This window comes from Austrofundulus limnaeus, unplaced genomic scaffold (assembly GCF_001266775.1).
Source record: "Austrofundulus limnaeus strain Quisiro unplaced genomic scaffold, Austrofundulus_limnaeus-1.0 Scaffold370, whole genome shotgun sequence".
Lineage (NCBI taxonomy): Eukaryota > Metazoa > Chordata > Actinopteri > Cyprinodontiformes > Rivulidae > Austrofundulus > Austrofundulus limnaeus.
In genome coordinates, this window is record NW_013952772.1 from 256,051 (window position 1) to 272,185 (window position 16,135).

Below are 16,135 nucleotides of genomic sequence, written 5' to 3' on the forward strand. Positions count from 1 at the left end.
ATTTTGTGTTAATGGGCGGTGCGTTGTGTTAATAGGCGGTGCTTTGTGTAAATAAGTGGAGATTTGTACCAGCAAGCGTTTAGGCAGCCCCACATTGTTACCACAGGATATTCAAGGATTTCTCAAACATGCATGAATGAGTCAAAGCATCACCCTGGGTACGTTTTGGATGAAGGAATGACATTATAACATAATACACCCCCTTTAAGGAACATTTCACATTGAATAATGGCATAAAAATATTTTAGGTCTTGGTGAGAAGGGTCCTCATTAGTGTCACAACAATAAAGGTAAATGTGAAGTAAAACTGTCTGCATTTGAATCTGGTAATGGCTCCTTTAAAATCCCACGTCCCAGGTGCCTACCTGTTTAAATCCCTCATCATGAGATTCTGGAACTCAGATGAAATGCCGCGGTTAAAACTTGGTCGTGAGAGCAGCCTGTCCATCTGTCTGTCCTGCACCCTGTCCGTCTGATGGCTCGGCTGTCTCTGGAGGTGAGGGTTACGCAACGCCATGCTGATGTCATTGAGGAGGCGGGGCAAAGGACCTAGTTTGATGATGGCATCCTGTAGTTAAAGGAAATTAAACTTCTTAAAATCCAGACACGTGATAAATAAAAGTCGTGTTGGAGCAGTTTAAAGCATTTACCTTGCTGAGCTGAGCCATGACCTCCCACAGCAGGCTGTGCAGAATGGACAGCTCCCTGCCCAGGTCAATATAGCCCTCAAAGCCACCTGCATTGCTGACACTGTCCAGGTTGGATATTTCATACAGGAACTGCTGCATGGAGCCCCACTCCATCTCCAAAAACTCATTCATGAAGCACATGTACTCCTCTTTATTGCCAAACCTGCAGGTTGGAGTAAAATAAATAAATAAATAAAATTAAATTTTAAAAATTGTATAATTTCTTGTATTATGTGAGTTTATGGGGAGACTGAATTGTTACAAAGGTTAAGTGATCAAACAGATAGTAGTTGACAACTACTTCTATATATAAAAACAGAAACTTTGCTGACTTGGAGAAGTTAGCCAGGTTTTGCACGACTTTAGCAATGAGGGTGAGCGTGCGTGACGTCTGCTCGTCGGGATACTCCTGGGTGAGGTTGAACAGAGACGGGGACATGATGGCGGGACACAGGAAGCGGAGAAAGAGCGAGCCACTGATGAGACGGTCGGCGATGTCTTCTCGACCCCTCTCGGCACAACGCACTCTCCAGGAGGCGAAAACTTCCTTTAGCTCACGCGGGAAAACACTGAGAAGAAAAACAGTGACATTTAATCAAGTCTCAGCCATCTTTAGTGAGCTATTTTATTTAGTTATGTTTGCAGTAATCAAGAATTTACCAATGGGAGTTGACAATTTTGCAGAGTGCCAGTTCGCAGCACATTCGAAGGTTGGCTTGGTGGTCTGGTAGCACAGACGGGGGTATTCTCATCGGGTCCACTTCACAGTTTTCCTCTGACTCATACAAGGCCCTTATAAACTCACCTGCAAGAACATTTTATCAGTGACATCTTCAGAGTTATTACTGAAAAAAATATTGCATCATTCAACAATCATCTGTCACTAAGGAGAAATCTGTGTAAAATTCCCAAATGAACAAGATGTTTCAAAATAGTTTTTTTTATAAAGTTCCTGTGACATGCAGATCCTTTAAATACAAAATGTCAAAGAAAACATCTTTATATTTAAGAAAATTGGAACAAAACATGATTTTACTCATTTAGTGACATAACTGGTATTTTTTCTTTTGAATTTAGTTCAGCCAAAGTGAAACAGGAAGTGACATCAAAGTGTCTTTATTTATTAAACAAAATAATTTGAACTCTGACTCTTCTTCATCTCTCTGATAGAGACTCAAAATAATCTAAAGAAATGTCAGATTCTTCCTCTCAGTAATGTTGTTAGCTTGTGTAGCAATGCTCTGTTTACATGCAGACATTCCCCTTTGACATCACTTCCTGTTATGAATATCTCAACAAGTGTTCATCTCAGCAACGTGAAATTATTTTTGCAATATTTTATCAATGTTATCTTTCCAAAAAACATTCCTATTTATTACAAAAATTTGATGCCAAAGGCACTTTAAGACTCGTGGACTCAGGAGCAGTTTAGACATCTTATCACTGCAACTCTAGGATTACCTATCTTTTATGCACACACAGTAAAAGGGGCACGCCCCAGGCTAAAGATGAAAAATTTGGTAATATATAATTTAAACATATTCTGACAATAAATACTTGATCACATGGGATCTTTGTTGAAAACTTTGGCATGCAAAGTGGATATGCATTCTTTCAAGGAGAACTACTTTCATTAGAGAGTGTTTTAATAAATCAAACTGCTGAACTTCTTAAACTGTTTGGACTCACCAATAGCGTCCTTGAGGTACTTGTGTCCGATCAGCTTGAGGTACTCTTCTATGGCTTTGGTGGCCAGAGTGTTCTCTCTGAAGATAAGGTGTTCTCGGTCGATGAATCTGTCTACCTCACACATCGCCATGTCAGACAGGAAATCCTGCAGGAAGGGAGAACAACAGTTTATTTCTGCTCTAATTCTGATACCAAACACAGAGAAAAAACAAGCTTCTGTTTAGTTTCAGATGTCGAAGAAGCAGCGTTGTGTACCTTAGCTTTACCCGTGCTCTGCAGGATGTGCACCAGAGCGCAGGCCACCTCCTCTTTGCTCTTGACACTCAGCACGGGCTCCAGCACGGCACACAGGGTGCGGTAGTTGTTGGTGACGTACTCTGCGAACTCCTTGTACAGCTCCATGGGCAGGATGTTCATGGTTTGGAAGCGGGATTTGAGACGTAGCGATGCATTGATGATCTTCCCTCCTCCGACACCCGCACCCTTTGTGAGGACGCTGGGCTGGATGACCGGGTACCACTGCTCCACAAACTGACGACCGGTGATGCTGGAGATGGGGATGCTGACGAGCCCTAAGTACGTGCTCTTTTCCTTCAGGACACACAGATATACACTTCTGATAAGCAGGATCAGAAACAACTGGCAGAAATGATGAAATAAATCAGATTTTATTTTAAAAGTTTCCCCAGAGCTGCTAGCCTGATGGGACCAAACTGGATGGCTGCAACCTTAAAATAACTTTAAACTATAAACTTTTTTATAGTGGTTTTGATAAACACTTAATGTTTCTGTTTAAGAGAATGATTAAAATTGATTTATTGAAGAAATATGAAAAAGAATATGTACTCATATAATTTGTTCAATGAGGATTATTGTTGTTTTCTTTTCTTTTTATTTTATTACTTAACGGTTAATTTGTTTATTTTATCTTTTTTTCTTTTTTAAAAAAGGGGCAGATATTGTAGGATTTTTCTTCTTTCTGCTGCCTTGCATTTTATTTTTATATTGTATTTATTGTATGTAAAATTTGTATGTTTTTTCTTTTTAATAGGAAATTATTATTTATGTTTATTGTAAATTGAAGAATATTTTCTTTGAATTTGTTTGTGGAAAAAGGGGCAGAGATTATAAGATTCTTTCTTCTTCTGCTACCTTTCATTCAATTTAATTTGTGACTTGTGTTTTTGTTGTATGTTGAATTTGTGTTGTTTTTAAATGAATAAACTTTAAACTAAAAACAAACAAAAAAAAAACACAAGATAAACCTTTTTATTGTCTTCTTATTTACATCAGGTGTATCAAATTAATTTTCACAGAGGGCCACAAAACTGTTATGGTGGTCCTGTTCGACTAAACAGGAAACATCACGTTCCAGCCGTAGCATCACTCATTGATACAGCTGAGCTCTGCTAACAAACAATAACTGAGCTCTACCTGGTATTTCCAGCATAGAAACAGTGTTTTAACACGTCCTCTTATAAACACTGGAAAGTTTTAAGTGTACGACTGATTAAATGTGAAACAAATATTACAGAAATATTATTAAAAGTAAAAGTAAAATAGTTTTAGACACTGTCGAGTTGTGATAAGTTTTGAATTCTGAACTCTCTCAATTTCCAACAGGGATTTCCCACATAACCAACATGCATTATGGTAAATTTAGTTTATTATGAATGCTGGCTTTAAAGCAGCTTATTTTGAGACATTAACACAGGACTATTGAACTAAACTGTTCAAGAGACCACAGGTACTCGAAGCCAAATGCTCAGGACAAGTATTCTTATCCATCACCTTCTAAATGTGTTTATTTTGTTTTATTGAATTATAAACATAAAGTTTACCATTTGTATATATTGTTTTTTTATATTTTATCAACTCAAAAACTTAAAATAATATTTTGGAGAGGGCCAGACAGAAGTCACTTGTGAGCCAAATGTGGCCCGCGGACCTTAAGTTTGACACGTGCTTTACGTGGTTCTTTACATCAGATCTTATGTTTATTTTCCAAACTGAAAACAGCAGTAGCAGTTAGCTCCGTCACCTTGCGTCTTTTCTTGTCCGTCTCTTTGTACAGATGAAGGCGTAGGTTGCGCACAGCTGGCAGGTTGTTGAATTCAAAGTGCTCGCCCCAGAAAACGGTGTCGGTGCGGGGCTTGCTGGTGGTGCGTGCGTACAGCATGTCGTCCAGACACAGCTCGCAGTAGTAGCGCTTCTTCGCCGGCAGCTCTCGGGCCTCGATGATCCACAGCTTCAGCACGTTGTCCACCCTCCGGCTGTTGTCCTGTACGGAGACGGAGCCGGGTCAGACAAACCAGAATAAATTTTATAACAGTTTTTCTTTTAAAAACAGACAGACAGAAGGGTGAGATGATGTCTAGGCGAAGCTACAAATGTAAAACGAATTCAAGGGCAGGGAAGCAGAGTGAACACTGGGCGACAGCAGGTCGTCCTGCAGGGAAACGCAGGAAATGACAGGAAAGAAATGGCTGCTGACTTGGTGATTTGGCTGCTGTGAACAGCCGGCTGAAGTTGATAAGTTGCTGTAAAACTCCACATGAACACAAAGGCAGAAACCAACATGACAAGACACACAAAAAGAAGATGACAGAAAAAAAGAGACTTATCCACTTCAGAATTAAAATACACAATGCACATGTAGCAAAGACAAGAGACAAACAATGGTGAGAGTGTTTCTGTGGGCTGTGACACTCTCCAATCATGACCACAAAGACTGATTTACATCTGACAGCTCCTGTGGGAGGAGAGAGGCGCCGTGCTGATTACAGAATAATGTCTCAGTGCACCGAGGCTGGATCATTACAGCTGGACTGAAATATTACTGCCGTTAGCCCCATTTGCCTCTGATCACCCAGCTTCTAATTTTAAATCCCAAACAGCATCGTCAGTGCTGGTTCTCAGGTTGAATGTTTGATTTATTTTATTTTAAACTGGTGAGAAACAAGAGGCTTCATTCATTTTAAATCTGTGAGTGTGAATACGGACATCTGAGGCCTAATGCACAAAAGTCAGATTTCTAAATTCAGGATATGAGCTGTAAGCTGAGCTTGAACTCGCCTTCAACTTGTAAACAGCCGTAATCAGTTGCTCTAACACGAAGGCGCGCTCAGTTAGGGTGGTTCACTCAAGCCAGGTGTAAATAATCTGGGAGTAATGCACGTTCACGGTTTGTTTACTAGACCCACTGGGGGGATCAAAGATTTCCTGATCAGACATGCACAGTAAGACACGTGAGTCTCACTTCTCCAGCAGTGTAAGGGTTAATAATGATTCATATGAAGAGATGAAGAGAAACACCGACTGATGCTGAAAATTTTTATAAAAAAAACTTTTTGTGCCACTGAATCTGTCTGTAAACTATCTGAAACAAAATGGAAATAAACAGCTGATTGTTCAATTTAAACAATCGCTGTAGGAAAAGACGAGGGACGGAACGGGACGGTGGGGGGGTGTTAGAGGCTGAAGCGCTGTCATCTGATAAATAAATTAAATAAATATATTTACTCTGTAACATTTTAATGCAAAGAAAAAAAGAAGAAATTTAATAAGTGTATGAAGAACTGATTTCTGATCAGAAACTGCAAAAATTAGCCATCTATTCTTTTCAAATTAATAATAATTAATAATCTGCAGTTTGACAGTTGCACTTGGTAAGATTAACAAGATTAATAATCCAACATATTCTGATCTTGTTTAGTATATTGGTCTAAAACAAGATGTAAAATATTTTTGAGCTGAAATAAGACTGTAAAACTTGGTTAGAGGAACATTTGTCTGCAGTAAAATGACTCTACTGCTCAAAATAACACTAACAGATTAAATAAGCTTCATTTTAAACCTGGTCGGGATCAGATTAGTTTCAGAGCACTTGTTACCACAGAAACATAAGTGCTTCGTAGCTCATGCAACCGATTCAAGGCTTAATTAATTCAGGTTTACACCAAAATCCTGCCTTAATCCCTTATCCTAGTTTTGTGCAATAGTCCTCTGGTGTCTCAGTTTGTGTTGTCGGTGCAGCAGCACCAGCATGGGTTCAAGTTCTCCACCGTGACATCACCTTACGACTTTTCTGTTTCCTGTCTGAGCTCGATTTTACCTCCATTTCTAAAAGATTTGTGTCAATTCAATTCAAAAATACTTTATTAATCCCAGAGGGGAATTAGATTAAAAGGTAAATAAAAACAGAATGTAATGTTTGCAGATCTTATTAACCCAATGAAACAGAAAAAAACATTTCAAACAGTTTTTTTTACAAGTTTTCCAGGTTGTTTCAGGGCCGTGTTTCACAACATCAAGTAACTTTTAACAATAATATAGAAATGTCTAGAAGAGGAGACCAGCTGCTGGAGGTTTGGGAGGGAAACGTTGTCCTGTCTTTCTCTGATGTAGGATTCTAGCAGTTCCACAGTCTGGTTCTTCCTTGGTGGTATTTTTGCAGGATGGGACCAAACCTGTACAAACTATTTATTCATTCATTTCCAGATTTAACTGACCTATGTCAGAGGTACTGTTGCACCCCATACCATCAGAGAGGCAGGCATTTGAACGTTGTGCCAATAACAATCTGGATGATCCCTCTCTGTTTTAGTACTGAGGATGTGGTTTTTATGAACTGATGGGATATTTAAAGTCTTCTTTGTTGAGGAAAATGTTCTATTTTTAGACAGTTTCATCAGCTGGTGAACCAGTGCTGAGAGCAGCAGCCTCTCTGAAATGTTCCTTTTATACTGGTCCTATTATGGATTGTTTTCTAATTACCGTATTTTTCGGACTATAAGCCGCGACTTTTTTCCTGAACTTTGAACCATGCGGCTTATAGTCCGGTGCGGCTTATACATGGATTTTTTCTTCAGCCACCAGGGGGCTCTTATGCTCCATTTGCTTCAACCACTCGCTTCAAAAAAAAAAAGAAAGGAAAAAAGAAAAAAGCGATCGCTTCCAGAGCCGACTGTTGTACCAGGAAGCAGCGATTTAAAGATAGTCAATGGCCAAAAACTCATAAAGGGGGATAAAACAGACATTTTTCACGGTGGAATCTGACTGATAAAAACTTTGGAGCTTAATCCAGGACCAGTTTGTGGATAAACCTCGAGTGAAGAGCCGCAGACTTTTTTTCCCTCATTGCACTCCCCGAGGAAGGAATCCCATGCAGTGACGTATGCTGGAGCAGAAGGGCTTTCCCAGCACAGCTTCAGAGCCAGCATTACCCCGGGAGGACAGCGACACAGAAAGCAACACTGAACAGATACCGCTGTGTGACGCAGCTTTTCTCAGCTTGTTTAACTCCGACACTGAAGAGGAGGACTTCGATGGTTTCAGTGCGCCGGAGGACGATGAATGAGACGTTTTGTTGGACCAGAAACTGTTAAAGAAAACTACCAAAATAAGGTCAGTTAAATGAACCGTATTCCTCCGAACTTTAATTCCTAAAGGTTTGGTTTTTGTGTTTTGATGTTGAATTCACTTTTTTGACGGCAAATTTGGGTGTACTGTTTTTTTATGTTGGGGGTGCAGCATATAGTCCGGTATGGCTTATATGTTAATGTTCGAGGATTTTTTTTTTTAATGGAGGGTGTGGCTTATAGTCCGGTGCGGCTTATAGTCCGAAAAATACGGTAACCTACCGTATTTATTCATAATGAAGTCTAGTCTAATGCGACCCTCATTTTTGAAAAGCATAAAAAATCTAATCCTCATGTATAATGCTTACAACGACATATTAGGGCCAGTTTGCAAAGAGAGAGAGAAAAAATAGAAGCAAATCTCTGCCAAAAATCTCAAAAAATTTTAGATTCATTTCAGAAATTTTCACATTTCATTTCATTTTTTTCCACAAATTTTCTTATGTAGAAAAGTTGTAAATGTGCGAGAGAAAAAAATAAAAAAATTTCCATAATTTCCAGAAATTTTCTATTTTTAAACTAAATATTTTCTGAAAAAAGTCAGAAATTTACAAGAAAAAAACTCTAAAGGGCTAAACGGTGATTCCACTTGTTTTCACTACAATGAGCATCTTTGATCTGCTCCAGTTTGAAAACTAAAACACGTGGACAGTCCCTTTACTTTTATCATGTCTCAACTGTTTTGAGATGTGGTGGAGCCAAAATACTTAAAATAATCTGGTTTTATTCCCCAAAAATGGAAAAACTTCCTATTCTAAACAGTAAACATGTGTTTACTGTTCCATTGGGAATAAAATATGGCTTTTTGAGATGATTATTATTATTTTATTTTAGGTCTCATTTTAGCACCAGGGTTGTATTTTATAAGAAAATGAAAGCTGTGAATCAGGGTGGAGTAGCTGCTCTGCTTTTGCACAGGAGGAAACTTTTAAAGCTGAGAGAGGAAATGAACGGGTCCAGGAAGATGAGAAGAACAGTGATAAGTCTCATCTCTGCTGGTACATCTGGTCTGAGACGCTTTGTGACATTAGGAGGTAGGACGGGGGAGGAGAGAAATCCTGGGAGCTCCATGACTCAGCCAGGATCCCCGCGGCCCGAGCATCTGGACGAGACGAGATGTTTCATTTGTCTTCAGTCCCTGGCTGCCATCTGAGCTGCGTGTCTGCTCGTTCTTAACAACTCTGAGGGGGATTTAGGTTTGAACTTGGTGTATGAAACTCTGAAACACTTGTGATGCATGTGTGCACTGTTCAGGAGAAAATTATGTAAGACTTTTCTTTCTCATAAACTACATATTGGTGTGAAAGAACCAGGAACGGCTTGTCCATAAATTCATTCACCACACAAAGTAGTTCCTCCTAATAAACAACGTAAAATGCTTATTTACGCAGCTTATTTGTGTATTGTTTTGTTCTGTGTGCTTCTCAATTATTTTGAGTAATTTAAATTGAATTTGAAATGTTTTTCACTGATTAATGATCAGGTTTTTACTTATTTACAGTCATAGGGCGGTACAGTCTGATGCTCTGTGTTATCATGTTAATATGTATACTCCCCCTACGTAATAATTGATATTATCAACTCCTTTGATTAGAGTCTCATTGGGGCTGTAAAAATGCTGCCCTATGGTCACTTTCTGCTGGTTTTAGCACATTGATACAAACAGTCAGTGGTGGGCAGCACCAATCTAAAAATTAGTTCCACTAACCCTAAAACACTAACTTTAATATTTAGGTCCCCTAATTCTAAAGCACTAACTCACTTAAAAATTTAGTAAAAGCTCATTCTAAAGCACTAAAATCCCAGCCGACCCATGGAACATTCCTCAGAGTTAACATGAGACAATATTTTCTGTGAGCAGAATATTGTTAAAATGTAAACTTTTTGAGCAAAAACTTCAAGAAAACCCCTTTCACCTGAATTATTTTTTCATTTGACAGTATATAACCCATTTAAAACCATAATGAATCAGGCTAAAAACTGTTGGAAACCATAAATCCTTGTGGACATAACCTGTGCAAAGATTCATGCTGCTAAAACTAACCAGAGCAAAGTTACAGAGGTTGAAGTAAAGAAATAATTTTGCGTTTTGTCATTCTGCCAGTGGCGGATCTAGGATTTTTCTGAGTAAGGGGCCATCAAGGGGCCACTATATTTATAGAGGGGCCAAGTATTTGTTAAACTTTCTTTCACACAAATCCAGAGTTTTGGTAAGGTGTTCATGTTTAACCAGTCACACATTCAAACACCTGTATTGTAGTATAATTTTTTTAAAAGCTTGCACAATAAATTCTCTTTACCAGTTTTACATACATTTTTACTAGATAAAAAAAACTTTAAAACACAGAACATTTGAGAAAAATCTAGTCATCATTTGTCAGTGGAAAGACTACACAGTATTGTTCTGATTTTCTTAAGAAGAGAAGAAAACTTCTGTAAGCTTGATTCATGCTGGACTTTCCTGTTTGACTCATTAGTGCCTCTAGTGTTTGGACATGGAACTGCATCTGCAATCAGCGCTCTTGGGCAAAGGACAGATGAGGTACAGGACAAGGGCACTTCAGAGGGCCAATCAGATTTTCGCTGGGGCAAATGCCCCTGTGGCCCCGCCCCTAGAACCGCCCCTGCATTCTGCACAGGACTGACCATGATGGTACCATTAAGAAATGTTAGGAAATCTTAAGTTTTTATGTCCAAAAGTTATTTATTTTTTTCTTACCTGCTTAAAAGACGTATTGAATATTTGTTCCTTTGAAAAAATATCCAAACATTTATTTGTCACCATTATATAAAATAATGAGAAATTATATTTGACTTCAGTTGGATCATATTCACTCAAAATCAAGTGAAAAAATACACTTTCAATATACTTTAAAACATATTTAGGTGTTTGTTTTGACTTACTTTCAAAAATAATGTAAAAAATTTACCTTTACAGATTTGCAATGACGCCATTTTGTAGTTTGTTTACTTTCTGATTCAACTGCTTAACGTTTGAACTGTGTTTGGTGAATGTAAAATAGTTTCCATGACGTTTTTTAGGTTTATTTTGATACCAAACATGTCCAGGTTCTAGAAAACGGAAAAAGCTGTTTTGCCTTAAACCTGTGCATGTATGTATTATTTCATTTGTTGCGTCCGTGTTACTAAATGTATGCATGAGTGAAAATACTTGAACTCATGTTTGGTGCGTCTGCTCATCACCACAGCCTCGCAGGGCTGGTACACATCAACCTGCTGCACACAATTTACTGAAATCACACCGTCACCTGAGCGGTGGCTTCTCCACCCTGAGTGAGTTAACACAACGCTCGCAGGAGCTCAACATAGACACACACTGACATGAGGATGGAGTTCACACAGAGAAATGAAGCGGTGCGCCCTCATTGAAAACATACAACAACAGGAGACGGGAGGAGAGAGAGAGACACACAGACAGGAGGCTCCGCCCCTTTTTTATCTCGTTTCTTTTTTCCTTCCTCTACCGCATCCCTTTCTCTCCTCTCACCTTGTTGGGCTTGACAGCTCTCTGCAGGTTCTCGATCCATTTGTCTCTCTCTGCGGCTGAGCGACACGCAAAGCACTTGGTTCCTGAAGCCGTTGTCACCTGAGGTTATAGCCAACGGTACCACAGCCATTAGTCACCATGGAGACAGCAACCACGGCGCCAAAACAATGTCTTGTTTTTCACACTCAGCCTCTGTCTGCTTCCGTTAATGAAAAAGTGACGAAAAACTTCAGAAAACTAAAGCTCAATTCCAGGCTCTCTTTCACTTTTGTCAAAAAGTAAAAAAAAAATCAAAATTCATTAATTTCATGTCAGATGTTTGGTGTTTTTGGTTTTGTTAACTTTTAACCGTTAACTGTTCTGTTCTTTTATCTTTGTGTTGTTGTCTCCATTTACCTCGAAGCAGTACTCCTGTCCCAGGATGCTGGAGTGGACGGGTTTGATGATGGCGTCTTCATCCAAGGTGAGGTCCAGCGCCTCGGCAGCACTGCTGGGGGACAGCAGGGACTCGTGGGAGTGGGACTCTTTGAAGCTCTGCATCAAACGGGTCCTGAGAGGAGGAGCGGATCGATGTTTGACAACAAAAATAACATTTCATCAATAAGTTTACATCTATTCTAAAATTTAGTGCCTGATTTTCATTGATTTGTTATTTTAAATCACAAAACTAAAATAAAAGTACCACACAACCAACACATTATTTCATCCATTAAGACCAGCTGTAAAATGTGTAGACCAAACAGGATCTGTATGGAGTAGGGCTGCAACAATACATGTACCCGTATCGAACCGCTCAGTACACACTTGTATCAAACAATACATATTTTTAACATTTATTTTATCATCTTGTCTTCTGAAGATGCTCTGTGTTGAAGGATCAGTGGGTCTGTGTTCGACTACTCCACCTAGGCTGCATTTTTGAGTGCAGATCCTCTGAGAAACTTGCTGTTTCAGCAACATTTAATTAAAAAAACTGTACTTTTGAGGTTAAACAAATGTTCATAATTAATTTCAATAAATTACAAGTTAAAAAGAGCATGGACATTTCTCTTTTTTTGTATCGAAAAAATATCGAACCGTGAGACTAAAGTATCGAACCGAACCGAATCGTGAATTTTCTGTATCGTTGCACGCCTAGTTTGGAGGTAATTTTATTTATTTTTATTAAATCAATCAAACAATAAATTTTAAAAAAATTCAACCAAACAAAATATCAGTTTTAATAAAATAAAAATAATAATCAATATGTTTTTTTAACAGAAACTTTTTTTGTCACGTCAGAAATCTTTGGTTGAATCTCAAACTTTTGGTTGATACTGGAAGTTTTTGGTTGAACTCAATAAACATTTCCTGAAAGTTACATATAAATCTGTTCAGCACTTTTTCAGATATTAGCCTGAGAAAGCAGCGAGGTAGTTTCGCTGCAGTCATGTCACAGAAGAAGCCCTCTGACGGCAAGCTCCACATCCTGGGGGAGGGGCTAAACCCACTGCGCACTAAATGAATATTATCAGCTATATAAATGATTGATAAGTGCCTTCCAACCTATAGGAGGTAGAGGAGGGACAGTTTGGAAAATGTATGGGACTGATTGCTAATAACGGATATTTAATGTACTGACAACATTCAAAGAGGTGCATGAGGAAATCGCTTCAGTCCGCAGTAACCAATAGGGACACGTCTTTTATAGTTCCTCCTTAGGCCTCGCCCTGGATGTACGTGTTTAGTTTAGCTCAGTTAACTTTATTCAGTTCATTAAAAAACTCCTCAACAAACTAAACCAAGTGGAACAATTAATGTGTTATATAACATTTACACAGCTTTATCATTAAACAAGTCCCTTACTTTGTAAAGCAATGCAATAGAATTAGCTATTTTAATTCTTAAATAATTTATGTGAGGTCATTTTATATGAGTTCAAAACTTTTTTGAGTTAGAGCACCAACCAAAACTTTGAGATTCAACCAAAGATTTCTGACATGCGAGAAAATTTTTTTTTATTTTATTTTTATTTGAACAAAACATTTTGATAGAAAATTTATTTAAATTGAAATTGCTTTTCTGTTTGGTTGAAATAATTTTTTTGGTTTGAAACTTATTTTTGATTGAAACAACCTTTTTTTTTTGATTGAATAATAAAAAAACAACTAAATAAACTCCGTAGACTTCTCCCCTTTAAGTCTAAGTTCAAGTATATAATTAGTCATGATGTCATGATTTTATCTACCGTAAGAGCAAACAAAACAAAGACACAAACAAATAAGCAAAAAATGCAAAGGGAAAAAGTTTCACTTCAAAATAAAACTGTCATGAGCACAAAAATAATCCCAACTGTAGATGGAATAAGTAAATAATCCTGAAGTATCGTGCACTGTTGTGTTTTATAAAAGTGTCCCGCCTTCTCTTGTTGGGACTTAAAGCCAGCAGGATGTTTGAAGGGAGCGGCCATGTTGTATTTTTACAACCAAACGGTTATCATTTCACTGCATTCAGTGAACTTTTCACAACAGATTGTTGAGAAAGAACTGGTCAAAAACAATTTAAAAGTCTTTACTTGACACTTGCAGGACAGGTGATTAGCAGAATTTTAAACGAAAATCCTTTTGGATCAATAACAGCAGCTTTGATCTCATCTTATTTTGAAAATCTCAAATCTGCACAGCACATTTCATTTATACAAAGCAGTATAAAAAAACTTCATTAAACTCCAGTAGATTTTTCAAAAATTCTCAAAGTCTTCATCAGTCGAGACACAAACTCCAAACATCTCACACCGTGAAGAGAGGAAGATCTCTGCATCATCCTCATCTTTACAGTCACACAACTGACTGACACACAGCCATCACAAACACACAACAACCCGATGAGTCCAACATCAAAGCCCTGAGGAACAGCTTTGGGAAAAAAAAACCTAAATCCTGGTCTCATGTGGACTGAACCCACATTCAGTCGTAATTAGGGGTGTAAGAAAACATCGACACACTGAAATATCGCGATATTTCATTTCCCGATACTGTATTGATATTATAAAGCCCTGTATCTATTTTTTATTAAAGTTTAAAATGTCAACCTTCTTGCCAACCGTTCATTTTTATGTTGTAGTTCAGCCTCTGACCACTAGTTGGCAGCAGTGAGCCAGCCATTTGGCTCCTCTACCTCTTGAGCGCCAGAGAGTAAGGGTAGCATTAGCATTGTAAGTAAACATTAGCTTTTCTTTTTTTTCAGTAAGAGGTTTTTATCTAATAGAATTTTTGGACAAAAAAATCACAATATATTGCCTTGCTTACAGTATCCCAATATATCGGGATATATCGTATCGTGACCCCTCTGTCATGATATGTATCGTATCGCCAAATTCTTGCCAATACACAGCCCTGGTCATAATGTTCATCAACAGAGCGGGGAGAGAAAAACTCAGAGATAAAAATAAACTCCAAAAAGAACGAGTCAGATTGAAGGGTGTCCGGAGGAGAGGAAGAAAGGGGGGAAGTCATGAGAAAGTGTGAGAGAAGAAAGGAGTGAGAGAGAGGATGGGAGGAGGGGTGAGAAAGACGACTTCTCAGTGGAGCTTCAGTTCATTATGTAAAGAGTGGATCCTTCAGAGACAAGGATGAGACGCTGTGGATTAGAGGGAGAAGAGGAGGAGGATGAGTGAAGGTCGGGGAGCAGGAAGGGATGGAGAGGAGATAAAAAGAAACTCTGTGATGACATCATCCTTTCAAATGAGCTGCAGCACATCAAGGCAGGTGAGGCACACCTGAAAAGGAAACTCAGCAGAAACGAAAAAGCATTTCAAGTGAAAACACACAGCACCACGCTTAGCAAAAAGTAGTATACTTGAAGTTCATTTTAATAAGTATACTTGAGTATATCAAGTGTACTAGGCACCATGTACTTGTAGTGTACTAGAAAGCATATTGATTTAAAACTTGTTCGTACTAAATTGGGATGTTTTAGTATATAAAGTTTACTTTAAGTATACTGTTATGTCTTTTTAAGTTTATAAACTTCCTAAAAAGAAGTATACTTTAAACTTTTGGTCAAGATAAACTTTAGTAGTACACTTTTCACACAGACTGGTTTATTTGTAGTATATTTCAAGATTAAACTAAAACTATACTAAGATTACTTTCAGTATACTTCTGAGTATACTTTCATAAACCTTTCGTGGGTCAATTTAGTCCTAGAAGTATATTTGTTTGTAAACTGCTAGTATACTTCTATCAGTTTACAAGGTAACTAAAAGTACACTTAGGGAAATACACTCTTATATACTTCAGTATACGTAATGACATGTACTTAAACATTTGTATAAACTAAGTACACTTAAACTTTTAGTATACTTTTAGTACAAGCCAAGTATAGTGTAAAATAAATTTGATTAAGTATACCTCAGATAACATAAAAAGTAAACCGGAAGTATACTTTTTTATTTTAAGTGTAAATAATGGATACTTGCATGTACTACTTTTTGCTGAAGGCAGGAGAGACTAAACTGAACTTTTCTGCTCTCCTCAACCAGGGATCTGCGGCCTCACCTGTCAGAAGAGTCTTTTCTGCTCCACGACTCGCTGATAAAATGTGTCCCGAGCCAAAACACCTGCTACAACTCTGATTATCAACTGGTGGCCCGTGGGCCGCTTTGAGCTCATTGAAGGGAGGATTTTACGGCCAGTGGGGGTGGCACAGGACTAAAAATAAATATTGAATTTTAATGTTTGTTTTTTATTATTATTTATGCATTTCAGAACAAAATAGAAAACATTCATGTAAACAAGAAAAGTGCTGTTTATAAAACAAATTTAATAAAAACTACAACTGAACTATGC

At 38.0% G+C, this 16,135-nt stretch overlaps 1 protein-coding gene across 3 annotated transcripts in view; it reads right to left on the reverse strand.

The window, feature by feature from the left end:
* syngap1b (synaptic Ras GTPase activating protein 1b) overlaps positions 1 to 16,135 on the reverse strand; it is a 222,439-nt gene that overhangs the window by 27,431 nt on the left and 178,873 nt on the right. For all 3 annotated transcript variants that reach the window (XM_014023448.1, XM_014023447.1, XM_014023449.1), the window contains 9 exons: positions 11,703 to 11,856; positions 11,307 to 11,405; positions 4,420 to 4,659; positions 2,634 to 2,969; positions 2,379 to 2,523; positions 1,350 to 1,494; positions 1,022 to 1,258; positions 651 to 852; positions 366 to 568 (listed from right to left, as the gene is read on the reverse strand). In XM_014023448.1, coding sequence (XP_013878902.1) covers positions 366 to 568; positions 651 to 852; positions 1,022 to 1,258; positions 1,350 to 1,494; positions 2,379 to 2,523; positions 2,634 to 2,969; positions 4,420 to 4,659; positions 11,307 to 11,405; positions 11,703 to 11,856 — 1,761 coding nt within the window. The remainder of the gene's footprint in view (positions 1 to 365; positions 569 to 650; positions 853 to 1,021; positions 1,259 to 1,349; positions 1,495 to 2,378; positions 2,524 to 2,633; positions 2,970 to 4,419; positions 4,660 to 11,306; positions 11,406 to 11,702; positions 11,857 to 16,135) is intronic.